This window comes from Manis pentadactyla, chromosome 17 (genome assembly GCF_030020395.1).
Source record: "Manis pentadactyla isolate mManPen7 chromosome 17, mManPen7.hap1, whole genome shotgun sequence".
Lineage (NCBI taxonomy): Eukaryota > Metazoa > Chordata > Mammalia > Pholidota > Manidae > Manis > Manis pentadactyla.
The window spans coordinates 64,341,788-64,368,812 of record NC_080035.1 but is presented as its reverse complement, the minus strand read 5'-3'; the positions used below and the strand labels follow the sequence as shown (position 1 = coordinate 64,368,812).

Sequence of the window (27,025 nt, the reverse complement as noted above, 5' to 3'; positions counted from 1 at the left end):
TTTGCATTTGCCCTGCCTTTAAAAAAAAGACCTTATTATGGAAGTAGGAATGTGCACAAATCATCAGGGTTCAGCTGGACAAATTTCCCCAACCTCTGTTCCCACTGCGACTCCACAGACAAGCCCCCGGCCCCTGCCCCTGCTTTAATGTATACTCGATCCGTTTTCTGTGTGCTTTTCAGTTATTTGGGCAACCAGGTTTACTGGAATAAATATAAACACACATATCCACAAATGCGCTTTCCTGGGATTCCATGTGACTCCCACCCCCTCACGGCCCCAGCCCGGCTGCAGAACTTGCAGGGAAAAGAAGGGGATGCAGCTGGTGGCCTCCAGGCAGAGCAGGTCCTGTGAGAGTCTAGGCCCCACACAAGCCCAAGGAAGCCCCTTCCAGGTTAAAAAGCAGGTAGGTCTGTGGTCCTGACCTGAGGCTTTGGGGCATCAAAGGCCATTTTAATCTTTCCTGACCCCCCAGGGATTGGATAGGCTCAGTGCCTTCAGTCAGGAGACTTGCTCGTCTCCGAGGATTCATGAACCTCACTGTGGCCACTGGATCTTGGCTGCCACCAGCACCAGGAGCAGAGCCGGCCGTGGGCTTGGCGGGCGGGACCTACCTAGGTCCTGGTTGTGGGCTTTCTCCTGGCCTTCAAAATACAGCAGGCTGTATCCGCTCCAGAGCTTGTTCATGCCCACGGGGCACATGGGCTCCTGGTCCGTCTGGCTGTGCTTCACCAGCAGGTAGCCGATGCTGACGCTGCGGCCGGGCATGCCAGGCATGCCGGGGCTCCCGGGGCGGCCTGGCTCCCCTAAGGCCGAGAGACAGTGGCTGCTTTTCAGCTGCCTGCAGACGCGGGCCCAGGGCATGGGGCTGCCGGCTCGCCTTTGCAGCACCCCCTTGCCTTTTCCCCAAAGCCTGGGTCTCAGTGGCTCTGCCTCCTGTAGACCAGGAGCAGCGGGAGGAGCCACCTACGCCCACACTCAGCAAGGGGGGGATAACAGATGATGGCAGTGTCTGTGCTGGATGAGGGGCAGGCGTCAGGCAGTGCCTGGAAGGTTCCCTCAGGGTGTGCTGGTGCCGGGGGGACGAGAGCACCTCGGAGACGGAGGGTCCCCAGGAGTATGGCAGCCTGGCCCCCAACGACCTGGCTTCTCTGCCCCAAGCGCTGACCCCCTTTGCTGGAAGCTTCAGGAGGAGGGGCTCACTGCACATGCCGTCTTCCCTGGGGACCCATCTGCTGCCCAGAACGGCCGCCCAGGGACTCCCCCTGCCCCTGCAGCAGTGGACTGTCTAGCCTGACTCCACGACACGCTGCTGACCCGCCCCCACACCACTCCGGCACGGCTTCAACCTCAGCACCTCCGCATGGATGCCCACCCTTTGCTGTCCTGGCCTCCCCGCCTGGGTGGCTCCTATGTGTCTGGGTGTCTTGTGACTTGCACCCCACGTGTCCTGTGCCACCCAGCCGTGGATCCACCCACGGCGGCCACTGTTTTTTGTGGTCTGCGCACCTACAGGGTGGTTGGCCTGCAGCTCACCTGCTCACACCGCTGCTCCATGGGAGCACAGGTGGATTAAAACAAATCTGGAGAGATTTTTGCACAGATTACTCTATCTCTGTCCTATCCTGCACACATACAAATAATCTTAAGAAATGAAGAATGCATGAGTTTACAATGGCCCATTAATATTATTAGCTTCTTTTGGCTCATCGTCACAGACCTTTAAGCCCTTTACCATCCTGTTTCTCAGTGTGTGGATTGCATCCTTCTCTGGGGCACCAGCAGGTATCTTGCGAAGGAGGGGAGCTACCTTGCCCTGGGGGCTCAGTGACCTGTGTGCTGCTAGTACAGGTGCCCTGCTCCGCATGGGTGTGAGGAGCACACACCCAGCACCAAGCACCATTGGAGCCAAGCTGGGGTGTGGAGCAGAAGGGCAGCAGCCTTTCTTAGCAGGCCCAGGGCCCTTTTATTCCCTCCCCAGCCCCACAGCAGGACCTGGGAGAAGCACTCTGCCCTCTGCCCCCTTCGCCGCCCATCACTCACCTTCCTGGCCAGTCGGCCCCTGGTGTCCCACAGGCCCCTGGTCTCCTCGGAATCCAGGGACAGCAGATACTCCACCTCTTCCCTGGGACCCCACCTTCCCTGGATCCCCACGGAAACCTGCAGAGTCCCCAGAACAGGCATGAGTGCCACAGGAGTGACAGTGCTGGGCACCAGGGGTGTTGACCAGATGCTTTTCAGCAAGAGAGCAGGGAGCCTCTCCCTGGCTGCCCTGTGGCTGGCCACCTACCTGGTTCTCCTGGGGGGCCCTGGGGCCCCAGCTCTCCTTGGGCCCCCGGGGGGCCTCTCCTTCCCTGGGGGCCCATTGGCCCCCTCTGGATGGCAAACTTCTGGGGGATTCCTGCAATGCCTGGGGACCCCACAGGCCCAGGGGCACCTGGAAAGGGAAAAGAAAGGCCTGTTGACACAGCAGAGAGCCCTGGACGTCTTGCTCTGGCCACTGGTCCACGTTTGCGCTCACTGAAGCCAAGCGTGGCGTGGCCTAGACCAGCCTTGCTCTCTAGAGATGAGGCGGGTGGTGACCTGTCCGACAGGCCGCTCGGTGTCCGCCCTTCCACAATGCCTGGCACCCACCACGGCTCTGTGGGGACGTCAGCAGGCCTGTCCTGTCTTGATTTCCTCTCTGTGCTTTTTGGTCTAGGCCCCACGACAAAGAGTGGCCTTGGAGGTGTCCCCAGCCCAGAGGGGCGGATGAGCCCTCAGCCGGCTCCTGGCGGCAGCTGACCTGAGGCTGCGGCCCTGCCGGGGTGTGGACGGCCACTTACCTGGGAGCCCTCGGTCTCCTTTGGGCCCCCTGGGGCCTCGGTCGCCCACGCTCCCGGTGGCGCCTATGTTTCCCATGAATCCTTGCTCACCCCTGGGCCCTGCAAGACAAGCAGGACTTGGAGGACAAGCGGGTCTGGGGGACTCCAGTCACCTGGTCAGGCCCCCGCCTCCCTGGAAAGAGGAGCCCTCCGAGGATCCGTCACCTTTTTCTCCTGGGAGACCGAACACGCCAGGCCGGCCCTGGGGCCCGGGGTCCCCGCCCCATCCTTTGGTTCCTGGGCTTCCCAGAACTCCGGGGTTCCCTTCTTCTCCTTTGCTTCCCGGCAGAGCAGCAGGCCCTGGGGGGCCCTGCGGGCCTCGGTAACCTGTTGCCGTCAGTCACGGAAGCAGACGGTTAGAGCAGGAAGCAGGCGCCATGCTGGGCCGCTGATGGGTGCCCAGGAGGTGGGGCGCGAGGGCCCTGTTTGGGGGATGGTCTTTGGCAGGCTGGTAGCCCTGGGTGACTTTTCTTATTGTGGTAAAATACATGTAACATGAAACATGCCATATTCTCCGGGTTCAGAGGCCCAGCTCAGCGGCATTAAGCACATTCGTGCTGCAGTGCAGCCATCCCCACCGTCCACTTCCAGAACGTTCTCATTTCCCAAACCGGAGCTCTACCCCCTTAATCAGGGACTCCCAGCCCCACCTCCTGCTTTGTCCCCATCAGCACGGCTGCTCCGGGGACGAGGCCCTTCTGTGCGTGGGCTCTGCACTGAGCTCAGTGTTCTCCGGGCGGAGGTGGGTCTGGTCTAGCCCTCCAGTAACCGGCTCACGGCCTCTCCCGCCCCCAGGGGTGTCTGTGCACAGGGAAGTGGCCATGCTCACCTTCCAGGCCGAATATCCCTGGGGCTCCTTTGTCACCAGGTGACCCAGAGATGTTGGAAGGAGGGGTGATGCCTGGAAATCCCTGCAGTCCTGGGCTCCCGATTGGGCCTCGCTCCCCTTAGGAGGGAAAAAGAAGCTGTTTTTAGTGTCAGCACCCCTTTTAAAAGTCTACCGTTTCCCTTCTACGCTGTCACCTGTCCAGGGGCACAGCCCCCAAGGAGGCAGTGAGGGAAGGCGTCCAAGGCCAGGAATGTGTCGCGATGCGGGCTCTCTGGGCCACGTGGCCCCTGCTCCCACTGAGGTCCCCATTTGAGTTCCAGCTGAGGCTCCCGTTTCAGTTGAGTGTAAAAGAGGATACTTTTATGTCTACTTGATGCCGTGTGGTTTGAGTGTTTGGTTTTTGTAGGTGATCTCACTGTTTAAATTGGCCCCCTAACATCACACCGGAGTGTCTGCAATCACTCAAGTTCAGGGAGGCTGAGAAAACACGTCGACACAAGCCCGTTTTGCACGACTCATAGGCAAAACGTGAACTGAAGCTGAGCGTCCGCTGCAGAAATAACTGAGGCTGCAAACGGGAGCTTCTGGCCTGAGCTGAAAGCCAGTGACTCGGGACCCACAGGAAGGTCCCAGTCGGCTGCCTCCTCCTCCGCCCGTTCTTGGCTCGGTTCTCTGGTGCTCGGCGTCAGGCAGTTCTGGGGTTTCCAGCCATTTGCAAGGGGAGGGGAGGTGGCAGACCCTGGAGAATCAGACGTGTGGTCTGAGCCTTGCGTCACCTGCCTCTCCCCTGGGTGATCAGGGTCTCTGGCCTCAGGTACTGCTCCCCTTTGTGGGGTCGCTGTCTCCAGCCTGGGAGGGAATTCCGACCCTACTACTCAGCATCGATGTCCATGCAGACGCCTGGCTGGCCTCCCCCATGGACGAAACGCAGGGGTGCGCAGGGTGTGGGGGGCCCCAATCCTCAGGACAGAACCCCTGGGGCTGTAGGCGCATGTCAGTGAACTGCCGCACGGGAACACTCCCCTCCGGACGCCGGCCTCCCTGGATCTCAGACGAGGCTCGAGCCCGGTGGAGGGGGCGCGGCTGGGAAGGGGGAGGTGCTCTTTTCTCAGCAGCTGAGACCACGTTTCCCAGGTTAGCGCCCAGGCGTGTCAGGTCAGTCACGCGGGGCTTAGCTCAGCGGTTTAATGTATACGTTTACTCATTTATCCAACATTCTGAGTGCTGGTTATGGGCAAGACACTATGTCGGGGTCCTGCGGGGACAGCCCTGTCACCAAGGGGATAGACATGATCCCTAGGGCCAGGAGCTCATCTGTACCACAGGGAGTCTGGCCAGTCACTCAGCCGATGGAATAAGCACGTTGCATAACGTTGGAACCTCACGTTGGAAGCCCAGCCCAGAGGTCTGCCACGAGCCTCTCTCCGGAGCAGCATTTGCCTCCCCTCCCCCGGCTGCCCCTGCTCCGTCTTTCTGGTTCTGCTTCCGCAGGTGGTCTATCCCACGTCTGGCCTCACCTGGAACTCCTTGCTCCCCTTTCTGTCCTGGCGCTCCGACAGGGCCTGGAAGGGTGTTGGCTTCTCCTGGGTCACCTCTCTCCCCAGCAGGACCTGGGAAACCTGGGTCTCCATGGATGTCTGCACCTGTGGCAGGGTGGACGGCAGGGTCATCAGCATCTCTGGCACAGATTATTCATCATAAGCAAAAACTTGTGATGTTTCTCAGTGACACTCAAAAAATAGAAAACCAACAGGCAGCGTGGAGATTTCAGCTTGCTACGTAGCCTCAGTGTTCCAGAATCTGAGACTTGGAAGGGAAACTAGAGATTGTAGTTGAACCCCTTTGCTTTCTAGATGTAAATGAAGCCTTTCAGAAGGTCCAGATTCACGGACACAGCTGGGCCTGCAGCTGGGAGCCCACCTGAGGCCTCGTGGCTCCTGGTTGGGTGGCTCATGCCGTGGTCAGAGTGAAACACTAAACCCTGCCCCACTCACAGCGCAGGTCAGGTGCTTAGAGCAATTTGGTGGCAGGAAAGAGTGATACACTTTGGCCATGTAAACTCCAATTGAAATGTTAATTGGAGCACGACTGTGTGAATGTATATGAAATTACACACAAACAAATTTATCTGTAGGTAGTTGAATACCTGTTTACATAAAATGTTTATAAACAGAATATTCTGACAATAGGACTGTGGATGATTTTTTTTTTGTTTGATTGTATTTTTGAGAACTTTTCTCTACCAAACATGAGTTTGTACTTTGAAAAGAAAGTAAACACTAAAAGTCATCTTTTAGATAGAGACACATTAATAAAATGATTCCCACCTCTCATTGTCCTACAAATATTATTACCTAATTAATAAAGGAAAAAATTAAATGAAAAGACAGGACATTAAGATTTAACATTAAAGGAGCTACATTTAAACGAACATTTCAGAGAAGCCCCTGGGGCTTCTGCCCTTTGGGACGGAAGCTTCCTGAAGGGACAAGAGTACAAGGGGTGCAGAGAGCGATGGTGCCCCTGTGAGGAATGGGTCAGCATGTGCTTGGCACTGGGAGACCCCAGAGGGGCCACCGACGAACTCCTTAGTCTGTCCTTGGCTTTTGGACACAGTGGGGCTTTGTATTTCCCTCGGCGGAAAAAAAATATGCTGGAATTGTTTTTAAAAGCAGCTCTAATAGCTTCTGAAAGATGTCAGTGTCTTTTCCTTTTGGAACAAAAGACCCCTGGGGTGCCGTGTGGTGAGCTCAGCTGGTCCCCCCAGAGAGCACCCCTGCTATGACAGTGTCAGGAGGAGGCCCTCGGCAGGTGAGCAGGTGGGCAGGTGGATGAGGTCCTGGGTGTGGCCCCACGGTGGCATGGGTGTCCTTACGAGAAGGGCCACCAGCGTGCTCTCTCCTCCCTCATGAGGAGCCGTCTGGGAACCAGGACGGGACCTTGCCGGAAGCTGGCCGTGCTGGTGCCCTGACCCAGACTCCAGCCTCCAGAACCGCGAGGAACGGCCGTCTGCCATCTGCGCTGCCCCCAGCGTGGTGTTCCATTGCAGCCCTGAGCTGACTAAGACAGCCACGGCCTGCTTCAGAGTGAGAACAGCCCAGGAGGGCCGGCCCCTCCGTCTTCCCCGTGCCAATGGAATGGAAGATCACAAATCCAGTGCTGGGCCTAGTAGGCATTTTAGACAACTCGGGCATGGATGCCAAACTTTCCCAAGATGCTGCCCAGCCACAGGGCACTGTTTTCTGTCCATGTAGAGCCTGATGGTCCACTCGGCACTTCTGACTCATGGGGGTGGAATCTTAGGCCCACAGCTCAGCTGTCTGTCTGCCAGGCCACAGGGGCCCCGAGGCCTCAGGGGTTAGCGCACAGCCCTCCTGGGGCAGCCCTGCTCTCTGAGCCACCCCCCATCGGCACGGCCCCAGGCGTGGCCCCATGGCTGGGACGGCGTTAGTACCTGGGGATCCTGGAAAGCCTTTGGTGCCTGGCAAGCCGTGCAGTCCCCCGATGCCGCGGATGCCGGGGAAACCTGTGTGGGTTCACTCAGGGTTAGTCCAAGCATGGAGAGCAGAGACCCTTAAATAACTCAGACAGGCTTTTGCTTGCTATGACACGGTCGCGCATCCAACATGTTCAAAAGCCCGGCAAACAGGAGGCAGCTCGGCGCGTCCTGTGGCACGTCAGTGAGTCGCTTCCGTGGTGACCAGGAGACGCATGTGGGTCACGCTTTGTTGTCACAGAATCTTACTACAGACACCACAGCTGGAAGGGACCTGGGGAGTGGTGTTCTGTTTCCCTTTCTGACGCTTGAGTTACGGTGTAGGTTTGGTTTCTAAGAGCCAAGGTTGGTTCTCAGAGCCAACAGCCTGGTATTAGTTCCATTCCCTCTCGACTCCCCAGGACAGACATTTGTGATGATGGACGCGGAAAACTTGTTCAGAATTCAGGGTGACCCACCCAGCTCCCCACTCACTGCAGGTAGAAAAGCCACCCGAGAGAGGCTGAGGGTGTGTCCCCCATCTGACCAGGACCTGTGGGGACCCCAGGTCTTCCCATCTGCCTGGGACCCGTGGGGAGCCCAGGTATGAACCCTACCAGACCAGGGGCCTATAGGACCCCAGGGCCCATTCCCTGACTGCAGCCTGTCCGGGCCAGGCTGAGCAATCTCCCAAATCCTGCCCAGAGTGCCACCAGGCCCCATTCAATGGGAAGCCAAGAAGCCCTCAGCAGAAAAACAAGGACACTGGCATGCATCTGTCCCTCTGTCCATCCTGCCTAACCGGCCTGTGTGCTGAGTGAGAAGTGGGCCCACACCCCCAGGAGGTTTCCATTCATTCACTGGGGAGGAAACTCTTCTCTGCAGGCTGGAGTGTCTTTTTCTCGGTGCTGGCACAGCTGCCAACCCCTGTGCTCAGTGTGGTGTGTGCATGGCAGACTGTGCACACCCCTGCCTTTCATCTTACACAGTCTTACAGAAAACAGCCTGGAGAGAGGCCAGCCCTACTAAGAGTACCTCTCCTCACCTGGCAGGCTGACTCTGAGCAAGCCCACGTGCTTAGAGTCTGCAAAGGGGGAAATGGTCTTACCTGGTAAGCCTGGAGCCCCTGGCCAGCCAAAATCCCCTTTGTTGCCGGGCACCCCGACCTGCCCTGGCTCTCCCTGAGGCCCCTGCAGCCCCGTCAGTCCTGGAAAGCCTGTGGGCAAACACATCCTTCAGTGAGCTCCAGAACCACCAGCCTTGCCTGGCCACCAGCTCAGCTCTGCCTGGAGCTGGAGGGCCTCGTGGGGAAGAACAGGCTCCCCTTCAAGCCAGCAGTGCATGTGGCCTTAGACCCCCACATCCGGGGTCAGTGCAGCTAGGTTGGCCCTGCCAGAGACGACAGCTCATCTGTTTCTTATGCTCATCCTGTCGTCCAGATAGAGGTGGGAGAGAACCCGAGAAAGACCCCTGAGATGAGCCCCTCGGGGTGCATGGGCCCCGGGCAGAACAAGGCCAAGCAAAGCAGGGAGCACCAGGAAAAGCAGGAAACGGGATCCCTGCTGACTTCTGTCCTCAGCTTGGGCTCCTGTGTGCGTGCAAACACATGGAAGGGTCCCCAAAACAAGAACTGAGTCCTGTCACAGAGACAGATGCTGGGCCCCAACGTGGCCGTGGCCCGAGTGTCAGCCTGGGCAGGCCCCACAGGCGGGCTGCGGGTTCTCTCCGTGAGTTTGGTCCTGAGCTGAGCCAGGTGAACGGGCAGCGCTAAGAGCAAGTGTCCTGGGCAGGGGGTCGCAGCAGGCTGGGGGCAGGCAGAGCTGGTGCCTCCCCTGGCCTCGGAGCTCTGGGCGCTTGGCCTGCTCAGCTCAGGGACTGCGCAGAGGAAGGTGTATGACAGCGAGATTTACCTGTTTGCCCTTTGAGGCCGGGTGGGCCTTGGGCTCCGGTCAGGCCTGTTATCCCGGGGAAGCCAACTTCACCCTCCGTTCCTCTCTCGCCAAAGAACCCCTTTAGACCTGTAACGACAGATTTGCCGCTTGGAACAAACCACAGGCATCGTGTCACTAGGGCGTAGTGCATGTAGGGTTCACGGGCATGCTGGCTAAGGGTGCTGCTGTCCCACGGGGGCTTCTGCTGTGCACGGGCATGCCACCTAAACGCGCTCTCAGAGGATTAATTCCTCCCTCTGAGCCTTTGCTCGGTGGCTCCCATGATGGCACGTCATGGCCCCGCGTGTTGGCAAGAGTGCCCTGGGGCATCCCCCACGTGACGTGGGGCCAGCAGGACACTGTGGGAACGGTGGCATGCCACCTCCAGCCCGGGCTGTATGGTCATCACCGCTCTCTGCCACGTCTCTTGCATTGCTCGCTTGGGGGAAGCCAGCTGCCGCAAGGGGAGGACACCGCAGTGGAGGCCTCCCAGTACAGCCTCATGGACACGTCACCCTGGACGTGCGTCCCATGGTTCCATCCCAAGACCTCTGAGTCCCAAACCCCTGCCTCTGAATTGGACCCTCAGATGTTGTATGAGATGGCCCCTGCTCACAGGTGCTGTGGCCCCTGCACCCACTAAATGCAGCAGATCCCCAAATGGGGCTCCTCCTGAGTGGTCTTGAATGTGGGATGTGCCAGGGAAGCTGGGGGCACTGTAAATGTGCGGATGTGCAACCTGCCCCCAAGACGTGCCTCAGCAGGGTTGCAGCCTGGAATCTGCATTTTAAACAAGCACCTCGGGGGCCTCTGGGGAGGTTGCGGGGCAGACAGAAATGCTGTCTTCACATCAGCGACACTATTTTGGGTCAAACGTTTTGGTGTGTTCTGTACACTGGAAGGTTTTGAAAGCCTCTGACCATCCTGAACTCCACATGATCACTTTTATCTAGTGTCTCCTTAAATTTCAGAGGCCATTGCTTATACAAAAATACTGCTAATGTTTATGCAGCCTCAGAGAAAACAACCTGAGAAGTTCTGCTCATTTTCTTTCAACTATCTGAGGGTTTTGAAATCTGCTCCAAACCCCATCGCCTGGTGCATCTTCACCGACCCGACATCATCTCCACCCGACCAAGCTTGGCGAGTCCGGCCTGAGACCAGCCCTGAGCTCTGGCACTGCCTTCTGGGCTGATCCGACCCAGGGCCCCACTGCCCGCCCTCTGCTGCAGGGAGGCTCCGGGGCTGACCCCACGCGCGGGCACAGCTCACTTGCCTCAGGGAGGCTGGAACATCCCTGAGGATGGCTGACAGAACAACCACCTCTTAGCCAGCGACGGCGGTTCTGAGATACGGCCGCTGGTGAGGGACCCAGTGGGAGGCTCCGCTCCTGGGCACTCAGTTAACTGGGTGCAACCCTGATTCTTGTGGGGGCAGCCTTTCACCCCTACACATTTTTAGTTGAACAATTGAGGTCATCGTTAATGACATGTGGCAAAAATGGTGTCACATTTCCGCAGTTATGACCCAAACTGCCCAGGTGATCATTCAGGACGGGAGATTCGGGCAGCCGAGGGCCAGAGGCCGCCCAGCGCGGGTACCACTGGGGCTGGGAGGGGGGCCATCGGAGCTCTGGCCACCGATCCACAGCGAGCCCGCCTAGTCCTGGGCAGCAGTTGTGTGGCCCCGGGCGCACTGAGGCCCTGTCTACTGCACGTCTCCGAGGTGAAGACCCAGCTCCACATCCACCCCCGCGACACGCTCTTCCCCTCCACGAGGGCCTACCCTAGGTGGACCTGGGGCTCCGTGCAGCTTCAGCAATGTGGGGTCCCAAGATTGAATCCCGCGGAAGGAGGCCTCTATGGCCCGTGCCCTGGGGGTAACACTACAGGCAGGAATTCTGGCCTTGAACTTCAGTGGTGCTCAAGAAGGGGGGTGCTGCCGTACCACCGCAGGCACCTGGCGCACAGAACCAGGCGCCTCTTGCTGCCTGACACAAGAGAGGGGCCACACTCCTTTCTCAGGACCTCTCACTGTTGGCAAGATGCTCTGCTCTCTGCGCCCCTTGCTTCAAGCCCTGGACTGTGCCCCAGGGGCCTGGGCCATGCTTCCTTTTCCTCAGCCACGTTTTCCAGGCTCCAACTGCTCCCTTCCACAACGTGGATTACTGCTCTCTCCCCTTCCAGGGACAGACGGCAAGGGTTCCTGACTTGTCTTCAGGTTTAATTTAGTTAAAAATTCCAGCCTCTCTTGCACATTGGGCTTGAAGATCTCAAACGATTCCCTTTGACATGACTCAGAGTGCTTACAAACAGTGATACAAATGTCAAGCCAGCCCACGAGTGACACGGACGGGGTCAGGGCTGTGGCTGGGTCGGAGATACGGAAATGGCTGTACCTGGAGCGCCGGTGAGGCCCCGTTCTCCCTTCAGGCCTGGACTTCCCGGTAAGTCTATGGTGTCGCCAATGTCACCTGTAAGTGAAGAAAGGCTGGTGACAACAGGTCTTCCTACTGGAGGTGGTCAGTTTTGCAACTCTGTAAAGAACGTACTACATTCTTTGTAAGAACGATTTGCTTCAAAATAACGAACAGTATTTGCAGGTCTGGCATCACTGTGCCTGTCCAGATGCTCTGGACGGTGGATGCCCTGTTCTCACGGTCCCAGCAGTACTCACCGAACTCCCCCGTGGGACCGGTCTCGCCGTACAGGCCTGCTGTCCCCGGAGCCCCCTTGTCGCCCTAGAGCAAAGGCATACAGGAGGCCTTCTCACAGACCGCTCGGGAGCCACGCACGCAGCTCTGAAGTAGGTTAGGGCTCCCGGTGCTGGGTTCACCACAGCCAGCACTCCAGGCTTATGGCCTCGGCATTCTGTAGAAAACTCCTGAAGCTTTTCAGCACAATAGTAGGGGGCCTGCTCACCTGCTCATACTGAACTGTGAAGTGGTACAAACGAGGGGGGCTGCGAGACTTCACTGAAATGAGTAACGTCAGTGACGCAGGTCACCACGACACGGTGACAACAACCACAGCCGCCGCGCCCCCTCCCCCCTGGCAGGCTTCATGCAGACACGTGTGCTGGCCCCACCCCAGGACCTCCCCAAGGTTGGTTAAGCCTCCAATCAACCCTACGAGGTAGATACTGTTGTTTCCCATTTGACAGATAAGGAAATGGAGGCACAGTGAGGTTAGGTTACTGCTCAAGGTCACTCAGCTGGTAGTCAGCAGACCAGCCGGGGCGTCCAGATTCCCGAGCGTGCCCCCTCACACGGCTGCACACACCCGCTGTGGAGTGGGTGGGGCTTCTCCAAGGAGGGGCTGGTTGCAGTTAATGAGACTGGGATGGTGTCTGGATCCCACTGTGACCCCATGGAAGCCGGGCTTTTCCTCTCGGAAGGGGCTTCCTCTGCAGGGGGAGGGTGGGAGCTCTGGCCTACCATGACCTCCGTGGTCCCTCTTTGGCATCAGCCTGGCTTTAGACCCACAGCACTGACATTGTTACCCTTCCCCAGCACGGTTTACATGAGCTCTGAATTATTAGGTAGCTCCATGTTGTGGGAGGAGAGGGGAGGGTGTGTGGAGGCTGCACTCATATTTAGATTTCACTCCCTGAGCCGGACATTTAAGATGAGTGCAGCACCCTGCACGTATGTGCCCGTTACATGCTGTCTCCATTACACCCAATAAAACTGCGCGGTGGCTACTGCCTGCATTTTCCAGGTGAGGACAAGACAACAGTGCCCAGCACACAGCACATGCTCTAGGACATGAGCTGAGTGGAGACACGAGTAAATGGCAGGTGGGGAGGTCGCCCGAGCTGACCCAGTAATGGCTGCTGGTCCTGCTGTCACATGTGTGCTCAAGCGCAGAGCTCAGGCCGCTAGGAATCCAGGCTTAGTCCTTTCCGGGCCCCCATGGAAAATGCAGACACCATGTTTCACCCAACAGCAGCTCATGAAAGGGCCTGGCCGACCCCAAACCCCCACTGGTGTTGGTGCGAGCGCAGCGTCTCCTTACACTGACCTGGGGCCTAGGATGGCCCGAGGTTCTGACCCGAAACAGGTGCCTTGACCGCTGGCGGCCCAGTGAAGTGCAGGACCACGGCGCTCTGGGCAGCAAGCAGAGGAGAGGGTGCTCACAAGAAGATGCCCACTTACCCTGCTTCCTGTGAATCCTGGAAACCCTATAATCCCAGGGGGCCCGGACACGCCGGGGAATCCTGGCGAACCAGGCGAGCCAGGAACTCCGATGTCCCCTTTGACTCCCTTGATGTAGCCTGGCCTCCCCGGCGACCCAGGTACTCCGGACAGCCCGGGGATCCCTGGCATCCCCGAGGAACCTGCAGGGAGACCCCGAGTGTGATGCCTGGGGTGGAAGCGCCCCCCCACCCCAGGATTTCTGCCCTGCCGTCCCGAGAGTCACAAAGCCTGATGGGAGGCGGCCGCCTGCAGACACGGTAGGCTGTTGGCGGAGCTGAAGCGCAGGAGGGCAGGCGGGGCGGGGAGGAGGCCCCAGGTGGCCGGCGCCCAGGTGGCCAGGCCATGGTGGTCTCACCTTTCACGCCCAGGTACCCCTTCAGTCCCATAGGTCCTTCGTCTCCTTTCTCCCCTTTGATGTCCTTCATTCCTGGCAGGATGATGGGAGGTGGTCCTGCGGGGCCGGGGTCCCCTCGGCTGCCTGGAAGGGAACAGAATGTAGCTTTTGCTGTGCCCGTGGGCCAGGCGGGAGGACACGGGAAGAAGGCCTCTTGGCCAGGGCTGTCCTCCCAGACCTGAGTCCCGAGAGGCTCTGAGTCACGGCAACAGGTCTCCCCTGATCTGGCAGCCTGAGAGCTGGTGATGGGGGTCTCTGAGAGGTCCTGGGGTGGAGGGAAACACCTCTCTCCCCACCCCTGCCAGCAAGCGGAGTGTGAGCACAGAGCATGTGACAGGTGGAAGCCCCCCCACCTACCTTAGAACATTCTCATCTCCCCAAGAGAAATCTTGGGCCCCTCAGCATTCACACCCACTTTCTGCCCCCAGGCCCAGGCGACCTCTAATCTGCTGTCTCTACAGATGCACCTCTTCTGGACACTTCATGCACACGGGAGCGGACGACATGCGGCTAACGGTCCCACGTTTTCTACATATTGCAGCATGAATCAGACCCCCACACTTCTTCACCGCTGAGCAGTATTCCTTCATACAGCCATACCACACATTGCTACCCACGGGGGATATTTGGGTTCGTTCTTTCTTTTGTGGCCACCAGGGGTAACACTGCTGTGCACTCAGGTGTGTTCTTCTGTGGGCATGTGCTTTCAGTGCCCTTGGGCACACACCCAGGAGAGAGGCTGCCGGGTGACGGAGTTCCCCTTTTTAAGAAACCGCCCTACTGTTTTCCACACTGGTGTGCCGCTTCATGTTCCGCGACATACGAGGGCTCCCATTTCTCCACATCCTCGCCAACACTTTATTAGTATTTAAGGTTTTAGAGACCAGGGTGACACTTTCAGAACAAGGGTGTTTAAACAGAGGTCATGAAGATGTGCCTTCTAGCAACATACTTCCTGGGTGGAGCCTCGCACCTGGGCCTTGAGACGCCTGCCCACCCCAGGGCTTGGGCCCGCCTTGGTTCCGGGGGTCCCAGCCTCCTCGGCACGGTGTTGGACCCTCTACCTGGGGTACTGGGCTCCTCTCTTGCCAAACGGCACTCCCCTACTTTAGGATTTACCTTCCGCTTTTCTGATTTAGGCTCCTCTGACCTCATGCTTACTGTGGAAAAATCATGGCAGGATGTGCTTTTTAGGACGTTTTTGGTTTCTGATGCTGCTGTCATTTTTGTTCCCAAAGCTTCCTCTGCTCAGGATCACTCCCATCACACTGTCAGGGAGTTGAGGCAGCGTAAAGCCTTCCAGTTTGTGTTAGTTTCCTTGTTAACAGTGCCTAGCTTTTGGGTTCCAGAAGGTTCTGTCTGAGCGGTGTTATGCCCCCATGGCAGTGAGTGTCAACCCTCAGGAAGGCCGTAACGGCGGAGGACGTACCTTTCACGCCCGGCTCACCAGCCAGGCCCTTCAGCCCCGGGACGCCAAAGACTCCGACCTCTCCCTTGTTCCCCGGGAACCCGGGTCTGCCTTTGAGCCCCAGCATGCCTTGGAAGCCGTCCATCCCGGGCGAGCCTCTACTCCCTTCGGGGGAAGCAGAGAAGTGCTGCTTTAGGCATTCCCGTCCCCCGCCCGACGCGATCCCACAGCGGACCCGGTGAGGAGACGCGAAGGTTTCTAACTGAAACAGCGATTCCCGGGACCCTGTTTCCCGAGAGCCTGTCTGCCACCCTGAGCACAGACAGAGGCGCTCCGAATGAGCCCACGTGTCATCTGGCCCCTGGGAGCAGGGCATAGGGCAAGCCGCACAGCGGTCAGGCAGAAAGACCCGAGGAGAAGGGAGCCTGGGTCCGCGGGCCCACCGGGAAGAGGCTGGGAGGGGTCCTAATAGGGTTTGCTGACACTGCACCCCGTGTGGGGCTCTGGTGCCGACCAGTGGGGACACAGCTCACAGAGGGCCCCTTCTAGGAAAGCTGGCCTCGCTCTGTGCAGGTGACCTCGCTTCTCCTGGGCTTGGGTTTCTGGTCACCAGCTGCCCTAGGATCTAAGCCCCATCTCCTGAAGGTCCTCTCCACAAACCTCCCCACACAGGCAGTGAACCCCGCTCCACAGGGACAGCGCCTTCTCCCTTGGAAATGAGTAAATTGGCATTTCGGGGCGTGTCGGTCCCACCTGGCATAGGCAGGTGGCGAGGGGTCCTGGGGCCTCAGCCTGCGGAGGGGCTGGCCCCACCCGCACAGCTGTCCCACACCCCAGGTAAGCCACCGGTACCCCTCAAGGTAAGGCCCTGCCAGTCAGTTACCTTTGGACCCCGGGATGCCAGGCATCCCAGCCACTCCTTTGAATCCAGGGCTTCCGGGGTGGCCTCTCTCACCCAGGGAACCAGGGTCACCTCTCTCACCAGACACACCCTTCGTGCCCACAGGGCCGGGGAAACCAGTGTCGCCTGGGTCTCCTCGGTCCCCAGGCAGACCTGTGAGGAGAGTGGGGAGGAACATAGAAGAGGATGAACTGTTTGGGAGAGCTAAACGCTACGGGCGTCAGACACCCTGGACGGTGCCCCGGGGGGCCCAGCCCCGGCCTCTGCCCTGCAGCGGGCCTCCGCCACCTCCGCTGGGGTTCCTGCTCCGCCTACTGCCCTGAGGTGGGCGTCCTCCTCTCCTCCCCTGATCTGCCACCTGTGGGCAGGTGAGTTTTACCTCCCCAAAGCGGAGCAGTGATGCTGAACTTTGCAGTTTTTAGCAGAATTTGTTTCTAAATTTTCCTAATGAAATCTTACCTGGACCCCCAGTATATACAAGTACAACAGATGAGCAGGTTTCTCAGGCTGTGTGAATTCTGCTTGTTTGGCAAAATATATGTTCTGTGTTTAGAACCTGTTGTGGGCTGAATTGTGTCCTCCCCATATTCATATGTTGAAATTCTAACCCCCAGGACCCTGGAATGTGACTGCATTTGGAGACAGGGCCTTTAAAGGAGTAATTAAAATTAAGGGATGTCATTAGGGTGGGCCTTCCTGAGATACGACTATATAAGGACTTGTGTGTCCACCCAGAGGGACGGTCACGTGAGGACACCGGAGCAGGCGGCGGTTTGCCAGCCCAGGGGGGAGGCCTCAGGAGGAACAAGCCCTGCCCGGCTTCTGGCCTCTAGGACTCGGGGAGAACACATTTCTATTGCTTCAGACCCCACTGGGTGGTGCTTCCAGAGACCCTGACAACCCCGAGAGGGGGACTCCTTGGAGCACAGCTTGAGGACTCCACTGGTCCCTCCAGCACAGCGAGGACCCCACCCCAGCCCACGATGGGAGGGCAGGGGCCTTACCTCCCCGGCCTGCGGCGCCTGGCAGCCCCAGTGGCCCCTGTTGGCCCGGAGCTCCTGGGAAGCCGTGCTGTCCCGGAGGCCCAGGCAGTCCTGGAGAGCCCGAAGGCCCTGGGAAGCCCGGCTGGCCCTTCAGGCCTGGCATTCCTGGCATGCCCTGGCTCCCTGCAAGGATGGAGAGGAGAACGGTGAGGCCAACCCACACGGCTACTGCGAACAACATCTGCCTAAAAATAGGATTAGTTCTTTCTGAGTTGCAGGAAATCTGGAGCATTCAGAGAAGTGTGAGTAAAGGATAAGATGAAAGTGACTCATGGTCTCACCCAGAGATAATCCCTAACGTCTTGGCATGGTTCCCTCCAGCCTTTCTTTCATCACATAAATACACCCAGGAAGGGCACCTGCTTCCATTCACATAAATACACTGAGGAAAAGGTATCTGCAGACCTGATGCCTTAAGTACAAATCGGATCTGGCTTTTTCTACTTGCCATTATATTTTGAGCATCCTGCCACACTGTGAGAGGCTCTTTGCAAAGGTTTAGAGGGCCACCCCGGCAGCAGCCCCTCGTGGGCGTGTTGGGGCCTGTAAAAGGCCTCAAACAGCCTCCTTTCCTGGCTGCGGAGGGCAAACACAGGCTGATGCATCTGTCCTAAAACATTTCGGAAGACCGCTGCGACTGAGTGTGGGGGAGAGAGGAGCCATGCCACCCAGAGTCCTGGGGCTTCTCCCGGGGCCCAGGAGGGGTTTCAGGCCCGCCCCCGGGAGCCACGGGGGAGCGGGTTGCAGCCCCTCTCCTCTCCTGCTGTGGCACTTACCCCTGAATCCCGGTGTGCCTCTCTCTCCCGGAAGGCCTTTCAGCCCGGGGTGTCCAGGCAGCCCGGCGTCCCCCCGGGACCCGGCCTGGGCTCCCAGGACTTCTCCAGGAAGGCCTCTGTCCCCCGGGGGCCCCACTGGCCCTGGGAGGCCGGTGGGGCCTGGCTGTCCATCCAGGCCAGGGAGGCCCACGGCACCTTTGGCTCCTCGGGGCCCCACAAACCCTGAAAGGAAACATGGGTGTCCCCACAATGCAGGTCAGCACTGCAGGGCTCTAACAGAGGCATCAGAAAGGGGCTGGAGACAGCAGGCGCTCACAGTTGGAACCCCAGCTGGGACCCTGGCCCTGCCACACAGGCCCTGTCGCACCCCGCCTCCCTCTGCCCTCTGGCCCGCAGCCCTATCATTCAGCTGAAGTGAACAAGGCCTTTAGAACCAGCTGCTTCTCGGACATGAATCTGCATACTTCATGGGCTTCCAGGTTGTGCAGATAATCCCCGAAGAATGGCTTTTGTGGGACCTTCCCAGTTGTGTGTGCAAGGGAGGACAGAGATCCCCAGGGGTGAGGATGACCGACCCCTTGAGGCCCAAACTCTGCCCCCCTGGGACCCGACCCCTGGTAATAAATCCCTGATCTTCAGCCAGCTTGAAATGCTTTGAAGGAGAGTCGACACCCCTCTGTTGCTTTATGGTCAGCCACCCGGATCTAGAGGGAGGGATGGCAGCTGCCACATGTGGGCAGGTGAGCCTTCCCTGGACACCTCGGGTCACGTGGTCTTGTGGCCCTGCTCCCCACCCTGCCCTCATCCCTGACGACCTCAGGCTGAACTCCACGGGGACAGTGCCATGTTTGTTTGGAAAGGAAGCTTTCTGAGGGCACCACTGTCTCGCCTGTGGTGTGCAGGGTCCTGGAGAAGGCGTGGTCCCCTGTCAGACCCCCACAGGGCTCTGGGCCTTTCTCCGTCGGTGCAGAAGGTGGGGGTTGGTGTTTGGAACAGAGGACCTGGGCTTCACCTGAGTGTTGACTAGCTGGGCCCTGTTTCAGTTTTAATGATGTGGTTTATTCTCATAAAGGAGAGAGAAGGCTTTCATGGGTGTGAGCTCTGTACGTGGGGCTATGGACCTGCTTGTGGACATGTGTGCACACGTGGGTCTAATATCTGGAATAGACTCTCTTCGTGTTTTGCAATCTTTGAAGCTGAGTATTTTATTTTGCCCTGCATGTGGTGACAGCAGTGTAGAACCTTCTGTTACCATAAAAGTGACATGTGTTTCAAAATTAAATAGATCACTTCCTCATTTACGCCTTCCCACTCCCGCCCCCTGTTCATGGAGGGACGACATTTCTACAAATACTGCCAACTTCCCAAATCTCCTGATAACCAGCGCATCCCACTCATTCTTCGTGCCAGGAGAACGCTCGACACAGTTCATAGCCCCTCGGGTGGCAGGCAAATTATGATTATTAGGTAGCTTTCCTATTCAAGGCAAGAAGGCACTAATAAATTATTATCCTCTTAAAAAATTCACACTTAACTTCAGTAAACGTGGCATCACTACATTTATGGCTAAGCTTCTACATGTGCAGATGCCAGCAGGGCACCAGAACGCCAGTCTGACCCTCTGCTGAGCTGGCATGCAAACCTCCCTTTGCTTCTCTCCAGTGCCCTGATAAGAGACTCAGGGAGCGAGCCTCATAATTCTGCAGAGCATGGAGAGATACACAGCATGAAAGGGAACAGATCAAAGTTCCCAACCATCTCTAGGGGCTAGAATGCCGAGTCCAGGAAGGGCACCTACCAAGGACTGGTGCAAAGTAGCACATTTAGGGTTAAACCAGTTGCCTGAGTGGGGGAGGGGGAGAGGCAAAATGCAATGAATCTTTGCTGAAAATATTTGCTAAAGGCCTAAGTCGAAGCACACAGAAGCCTACGGCTCTGCACCAGAGCCCAGGCATCTGGACCATTCTGGGCTTCTGGAGCCCAGTCTGAGAGGAATGCCAGCCAGCTGGAGGGCATCACAGAGGAGGGTCAGAACTGTGGGGGCACAAAGCTTGGCGCAGAAGAGAGTGCATTCCTGGGGCCACGGGACGTCTATGGGAGATGCAGCCGTCGCCACCCATGTGGAGGGTTTTGCAGAACCAGAACTGACCGAGAGACAACTAGCTGGGAACTTAACCCAGGAGGAACTTGGTGGCAGTAAGAGTTTCGGTGTTTCACAAGTGCCGGGTGGGGGACCAGCATGCTCCCAGGGGAGCCAAGAACCCCTGACCAAGATCCGGGGACATTTGGCCTCAGTGGCCCTGGTGACCCCTACAGTTCCACCGAGATAACACAGTCCCACAGCACTCGTGCCGCTGCGGCCAAGTGACAGCATGCTCCCCCAGTGCCGGAGCCGTGTTTGGGGCCCCATGCTGGCACCCAGGCAGGCCCTCCCTACGTCTCACCACAATTCACTACTGTAGTCACATTCATTTTCCTCTAGTTAAGGGGAAAGGCTTAAGCTCTTTTAGCCACCAAATGGCTCCAGAATTCTTTGCAGGGTGAGAGTAGGTGGAAGGCCGGAGCAGTCAGACGGAGTGTGCTGGCAATGCCGTGGAAAGAAACCCATGGATGTCCTCTGTGTGGTGGCTGGTGAGGGACCGCCAGGTAGGGAACGATGCCAAGGGCTCTGTGCCGATGACAGAGCTCTCAGGGGAGGGGGACACTGTGTTGCCCTTAGCGTGTTTAATATCAGCCAGAAAGCTCTCTGCACACCTCTCTCTTTTTTCCTGAAAGATCTGGGGGGGTCTTCTGTAAAACTCCAGCACATTCGTGATGAAAAGGTCCAGCGTTTTTAACTTTCCAAGGACAAGAACAAAGCTGTCATCAAAGCATTTATCCAATAGAGTCTAAGTGTTAAAAGATGAAGGAGCTGGGGCACCCCGCCCCCCACACAGTTATTTCCTGAACGTAAGGGGCTGAATGCCTTACCTGGGGGTCCTGGGAATCCTTCGCGACCTGGGTCTCCTGGGAAACCCTTGAGCCCCGGTTCCCCATCAGCTCCCGAGAGTCCCTGCATTCCTCTGAGACCTTTGGCCCCTAAACAGTCCAAAGAAAGCAGGATACACATCAGGGCCCCACCAGGAAACTGCAGCAGCAGATGCACGGGGGCGACCAAGTCCTGCCCCTGCATTCACATGGTCTCTCATGCTGCTGGGAAAGGAGGGGGCTGGGGAATGTCCGCAGCTGGCTGCACCACCCCGCAGACCCCGCGGACCCTGGCAGACGCTGCCAGCTGGCCCTCCCAGAGCCCCGGGCAGGCTGGCTGGAGAAGGAGACGTCCCTGTTTCCTCGGCGGGCACACCCGATGCAAGGGTGCAGGGCTCAGGGAGAGTGAGCGATTACAGGATAGGTCAGGGGCTCTTAGCACAGGAAGCCCCATGCCGGACAACGGCCTGGAGGCCTGGACTTCTGAGCCCTCTGCAGTAACCAGGCCTCAGATCACGTCTCCTGGCTGTGCGTGTGGGCCTCTGGTCCTCTCTGACCACGGGAAACTTTGTCTGTATAAGGTTCTTTCATGAACCAAGGTTTGCAAACTGATACTAAGCATGTGTTCCTAAACATGGAGTATTCTTGGGAAAAATCCCTCATGTCTGTCTCCACCAAATCCAGGGTCAACATCACAGGACATGAGATCCAAAGCCCTCCAGACCCTCTTCAGCTGTGTGAACCCTTTGTCACGGCTCCTGGGGTGGGGCCTGCGGGGCGTCACTGTGACGCGCAGGACCTGCAGAGGCGGACAGGGTACTCCAGAGCACCACTGTTCCCCCTTCCCTGAAGGCCTGACTGCAGGGTCGCAAGCCAGCCCAAGGGACGCCCCTGAGCTGAGAGGTGCGAGCACAGGTCTGCTGGTGGCCGCTGGGCCACTGACTTGTGCCCCCTCACTCGCCTCTCCCGGAGCTTTAGAAACAAGCTTGATGTCGGCGTTCCGTGCAAGGGTCCACCTTGCGTCATCTTTGCCACTCTGCTCTGTTCCTGCTCCTGCACCCCAAACTGGGGACAGCCATGGGGCCAGATGGCAGTGTTCCTGCGCTCCCTGCCCCCACCCTCTCCCGGCACCAGGTGGCTCTGGGCTTGGGGCAGGACGGACATGATGCCTGTCATATGCCAAAGGGATTCTCCAGCCTCTTCCAGAATCTGTTTCTTCCCCTTCTCTTCCTCCTCCTCGTTTTAAACACAATGACCCAAGCCAGCCAGGCCACATGTGGGCACAGGGTGGCTCCCGGCCCCAGACCCCGCTCTGGAGATCTGTCCCCTCATGCGGTCCCATTAGTTGGGGCACTTGCTCTGCGCCATCCCACGAAGCCCAGCAACCCCGAGACCAATTCCCAGACTTCCCTATTTGGTTTTCCATTCAGTCAAAACCCAAACACATGTTTTTCGCAAATGCCCTGGGACATCTTGAAGGGGTCAAGGGGCCTACATCAGGATGCGCTGCTGTCCAGGCCCTAAGGGCCCCGCCCACTGATGCTCCTCTTGGTGCCCCCAAGGCCCGTGCCACAGCCGAGGTGGAGTCCTGCGTGGCAGGAACTTTCTGTTCAAGCAGGGATTTAACCAGGTGTCAGCTACTGGGCACGTTTTTCTATGGTGATGAGAAAAGTCTGCTCCCAGGACCTGACCACAGCTTGTGGGAGAGGGCCAAGGTGGTGGCGTCCGTCCAGAGGTGCGGACACCGGGGGCAGCAGACGGAAGGAGTACGAAGATGGGGGGAAGGGCATGAGCTCTGGGCTTACCTGGGGGGCCATGGGGTCCCGGCAGGCCTGGCAGTCCTTTGGGCCCTCCAACACAGCCTGGGGGGAGAGGATACGAGATGAGCTGAGGGTCCATACTACTGGGCTTCATAGCTTAGGGTTTGGCCAAGCTCAGAAGCACCAGCCCTGAAAACTCCTATTTTATGATCGGAGCAATGTAATGATTTCATTAACCTTGATTCTGATATAAATACAAGCTTAATTTCATTGTATCATGAAATGAGAATGCAAATATAAAATATAAACAAAGCAAAGTCCAGTCAAAGAGAAACTGGGGCTGGGCTGGCAACGCTCCGGCCTCTCCTTTAGGGCCATGCCTCGCCTGGCGTTGTTAATCCGGTCACCCAGTGACAAGGCCTTTCTCTTGTCCCCACACCCCAGCCGTACCCCCACTCAGGGCCCACAGGTTCAGATGCCACCTCTCCAGCTCTGACCTCTGTCTTGCGAATTACACGCAAACTTTCAACCGCCTCTTGTGACCCGCTGCCATGCCCGTGTCCTCCAGCACCTTCGGCTCGTGAAAAATGCTGTCTCTTCAAATCCTGCCTGAGGCTGGCACCCCTTCACTGTCTTCGCTTCCCAGTCAGGGGTGTGGGTGCACCATGGGGACCCCGGCCTCCTGCCCCCAGGTAAATTCTGGATGGCAGTCCTGCTCTCTCTCCCACCACCCAGCCTGGCTCCAGGTCACCCATGCCCTCCTCCTACTGCAGTGCCTGCTCCTTCTAGCATCACGCACTGCTAGATCCAATTCTCTTGACAGGTATCTGTGCTCACTCTTCACCATAGGTAACAGGGAAGGAATTCCCAGCTGCCCTTTACAAATGGATACACAGGGAGACAAATATATGCATATATTTTAAGTGAGGAAATACTTATCTGTTTAGTTTCTAACCATAGTGCAAATTGTCACTTTATGTTGGTTGGAAAACCTGGTGACCCTGCTTTATTAGGCTCGCCTTCCCTCTGGTCCTGAGCGGGGGCAGACGGGGGCCAGCTCCAGGCTTTGCGCATCATCATGTTTTGTCCTGCAGCCCCACGCCCGCTGCAGGAGCTCACAGCCACTGCTGGTGGACCGCACTGTACACCGGAGGTTTGAAAGAATCTAGAGCCGCCTGACCCGCATTCGCGTACCTGGCTGGAGGGTCTCCTGTCCGTCACCTCCGATGGGCCTCTTCACTCCCGTATCACAATCTGGGAGGGGACACAATGCAAGTGGGTGATCTGGGGACACTGAGAGTTACTGACGTATCCATGGGTGCGAGTGGTGGGAAGGATGCTGTTTCTGAACTCCCATGCAGAGCCCCCAGACCAGAGGGAGAGGCCCCGTGTTCCTAGGGGTAGGGGAGGTGGTGGGCCTGGAAAACCCCAAGCTGGGGGTTTTATGTGCTAGAAACCGATGGTGCAACACAGCACTCTCATGTGCCCTTGGGGAATTCACACATTGCCAGACAGGAGCAGATGTGAAGCACAAGTGTCCCATGACCTTGAGAGAAGAGAGGGGACTCCTCCATACCTATTTGTCCTGGAGTGCCTGGGGGGCCAGGGGGGCCTGGGAAGCCTGGCGGCCCAGGAGTTCCGACATCTCCAGGAAAGCCATGCTCGCCTTTGGGGCCTGGTAGGCCCCGTCCTGGGGGACCCATCTCTCCTGGAACGCCCTTCGTGCCAGGTGCCCCGGGGTGACCTGCATCCCCTGGGGGGCCTTTGATGCCATCACCCTGTGGGAAAGTTCAGTTTATTTCTTCAACTATATATAAACTTCACAGATGGCCATATTTCAGTTCTCTTTCCTGTACCTCTGGCTTCTGTGCCCCAAGACAGAGCAGAGAGACAGCAGAGATTATAGGGACCTACAGTCTCGGTCTAACCATGTCACCGGAAAGGGCAGGTTCCCTGACAGTCAGGGGCGCCACAGAAGACGGTTCTGGAAGGCACACCGATGTGCTCCGTGACTACTCGTCACTCCCTGGGTCAGAACTTCATCTGCAGGGAGAGGTCTGCAGGACAACAGCGGGCATAGGTTTGGACCAATGGGGGCAGGACACGCTATTTTCACTGTTAGCAGGCATTTGTGACATTTCTACTATGCACAAGGAGGGACATTGTTAAAGACAAGGAAGTCTGCAAGGTGGATGAGAAAGAGCAGTGCACTCCTGGCAACGAGTGTGGGCTGCAGGCACGCACAGCGCCATCCTGCTGATGGGGCCGCCGAGCAGCTGCAGAAAAGGGGTGAGCAACGGGCAGAGAGCAGAGCCACGCCGCTGGCTTCGTGCTGATCGCACGTAAACGAGCTGGCACAACATCACACAGGCGAGTTCCAGCCCGCCTGTCCAGCCTTGGACACTGGGACATGCTGACAGCCGGCAGGCAACAGCGTCTAGGAAATGAAACGCACCCTTCCCCCTGCCCCTCAAAACAAAGACCACCCCATAATCATGCTTGCAGGGAAAGCACAGACACTGCTCTAACCACCACCACGACCCCGTCCTCTGGCCCATCCACTGGCTGCTGGCTCCCACCTAACTGTCTCTGCCTCTGCCCTCTACACAAGACCAGCTTAATGAGATGCTTGACTGCAGAGCTCTCTGTGCTTGGGCAGCATCCTTGCCATGGCAGAGTCCCCCCACCCCTGACCCTCCCTGAGGCCGCCCAGCACAGCTGCTGCCCGTGCCTACAGACCGGGACCCACACTTGGGCTGGCAGCTCATGTCATTGCATCATTTCCACATCGGCCGGACAAGTGGCCTCCATGCAGGCGGGTGTGGCGAGCCACTGCCCAAGGGATGACATGGCAGCAAAGGGCTACACAAATTCTTTTTGGAAATGACTTCCAAAGTGAAAACTAAAGAGCAACACTAGATTATTAACAATCCGGTTGTTTCCACAGAGCCCAAAAGCAACCTGCCCTGGAACCTAACAGTGTGGTAGCTGGAGAGAGGCGGCCTCGGTGTGGACTGGGCGAGAACACCAGCAGACACCCAGGTGCAGGCTCGGAGAAGGGGGTGTGGGGGCTGAACTGCGTCCCCACAAGACGCTGGAGTCCTGACCCCAGGGCCTGGAAGCTTGACCTTGTCTGGAAACAGGCCTTTGAGGATGACTGCGGTGAGGTGAGGGCATCAGGTGGCCCTAGTGCCACATGACTGGGGTCCCTATGAGCAGGGAGATTTGGACAGAGAGGGCAGGCGGTGTGAGACAGGGAGGAGAGGGCATCTCCACGCCGGGTGATGCAGAGGTGCCCGGGAGCTGGGGGGCTGGGACGGCCCCCGTGGCCTCAGGAGGAGCTGCCCTGCCCGCCCTCCGCCTCGGGCGTCTGGCCAACAGGCTGTGGGGCAGCAAGCTCTGCCGTTTAGGCTGCCCTGTCTGGTGACTTGCTCTGGCGGCCTCAGGAAGCTAAATTGGTTGCTGGGGGGGGTGGAGGCCCAGGCTTGAAAACCATAGGGAAGAAAATGGAATCCAGAAAAAAAAAGAGGTGAGAAGTCCTGCTGCAGCATGAGCAGAAGAGGAAACTCCGGAACAGTCCCAGGAAGGGCACGGGCCCAGGCGAGGCCAGGAGCGGCGGAGGCTGGTGCAAGCGGGGTCCCAGCTCCGCCGCTCTGCCCCACATCGCGGCCCTGATCCCTGCCTTCCCCCGAAGAAAGGAGGCCGGGTCCCTGCACAGCACAAGGCGTCCTCTCTTCCAGCGCTGGTGCACAGATGGAGTTCATGCGCTACGAGGGACCCTGGACACGTAGGGCCCCACCACCCATTCCAGAACGTCCGATTTGGGAGGCTTGAATTCGGTTCAACAGGGAATATTTGTTTACTCTCTGACTTCTGTATGTTCCTTCAAGGCTTGGCTTCCAGCCCAACTCATTGTCTCCCCAAAATATATGATTTCTGCTCAGTGAAGAACGGCGGCCCTGGGGGCTTTGCGGCAGTGCCGGCACCATTCGCCACTCAAGGCTGAGAACATGGCAGGTCAGGACAAGGGCCGAGGCGGCCTCACACTGTGGCTACTCACAGGAGGGCCTGGAAGGCCCGGGAATCCATCCAGTCCGTCACGCCCTGGAATGCCGTTGTCACCTTTCAGGCCGGGCACACCTGGGACACCTGGCTGTCCCCTCTCACCTGGGAAAGGAGGTGCAGGGTGACTCTCCTCATATGGCACAGTCACAGAGGGGTTATCGGTCCAAGAACCGCATGGCCACGTGAGACTGACCTTTGGTGGTGACTGTTCTAGAATCTCCCTTCAGTCCTTTGGGCCCGGGAGGTCCGGTGTCACCAGGGGCCCCCTGTGGAAACAAGCACAGAATTGCTTTGTTAAAGGGGCATTGTTAACAAAGCCTGGTGCTGTCCACGCTGGCAATACTCTCCAATTGGCCATCCAACACAGTGGCCACGCCACAGATGGTTCCCGAGCACTTCAGCATGGCCAGTGGG

General features: G+C 58.0%; 1 protein-coding gene across 1 annotated transcript in view; it reads right to left on the bottom strand.

Moving 5' to 3' along the window:
* The window catches only part of COL4A2 (collagen type IV alpha 2 chain), a 157,857-nt gene that overhangs the window by 3,813 nt on the left and 127,019 nt on the right, over positions 1–27,025 (bottom strand). Inside the window, exons 23-46 of the mRNA XM_036893619.2 lie at positions 26,805–26,877; positions 26,607–26,713; positions 24,123–24,324; positions 23,741–23,800; positions 22,592–22,648; positions 20,790–20,897; positions 17,820–18,041; positions 17,005–17,166; positions 15,983–16,153; positions 15,121–15,264; positions 13,653–13,775; positions 13,256–13,437; positions 11,776–11,839; positions 11,498–11,572; positions 9,079–9,186; positions 8,277–8,384; positions 7,148–7,219; positions 5,211–5,336; positions 3,694–3,810; positions 3,030–3,191; positions 2,826–2,924; positions 2,291–2,437; positions 2,044–2,160; positions 615–806 (exon numbers count right to left, since the gene is read on the bottom strand). Coding sequence (XP_036749514.2) covers positions 615–806; positions 2,044–2,160; positions 2,291–2,437; positions 2,826–2,924; positions 3,030–3,191; positions 3,694–3,810; positions 5,211–5,336; positions 7,148–7,219; positions 8,277–8,384; positions 9,079–9,186; positions 11,498–11,572; positions 11,776–11,839; positions 13,256–13,437; positions 13,653–13,775; positions 15,121–15,264; positions 15,983–16,153; positions 17,005–17,166; positions 17,820–18,041; positions 20,790–20,897; positions 22,592–22,648; positions 23,741–23,800; positions 24,123–24,324; positions 26,607–26,713; positions 26,805–26,877 — 2,998 coding nt within the window. The remainder of the gene's footprint in view (positions 1–614; positions 807–2,043; positions 2,161–2,290; positions 2,438–2,825; positions 2,925–3,029; positions 3,192–3,693; positions 3,811–5,210; positions 5,337–7,147; positions 7,220–8,276; positions 8,385–9,078; positions 9,187–11,497; positions 11,573–11,775; positions 11,840–13,255; positions 13,438–13,652; positions 13,776–15,120; positions 15,265–15,982; positions 16,154–17,004; positions 17,167–17,819; positions 18,042–20,789; positions 20,898–22,591; positions 22,649–23,740; positions 23,801–24,122; positions 24,325–26,606; positions 26,714–26,804; positions 26,878–27,025) is intronic.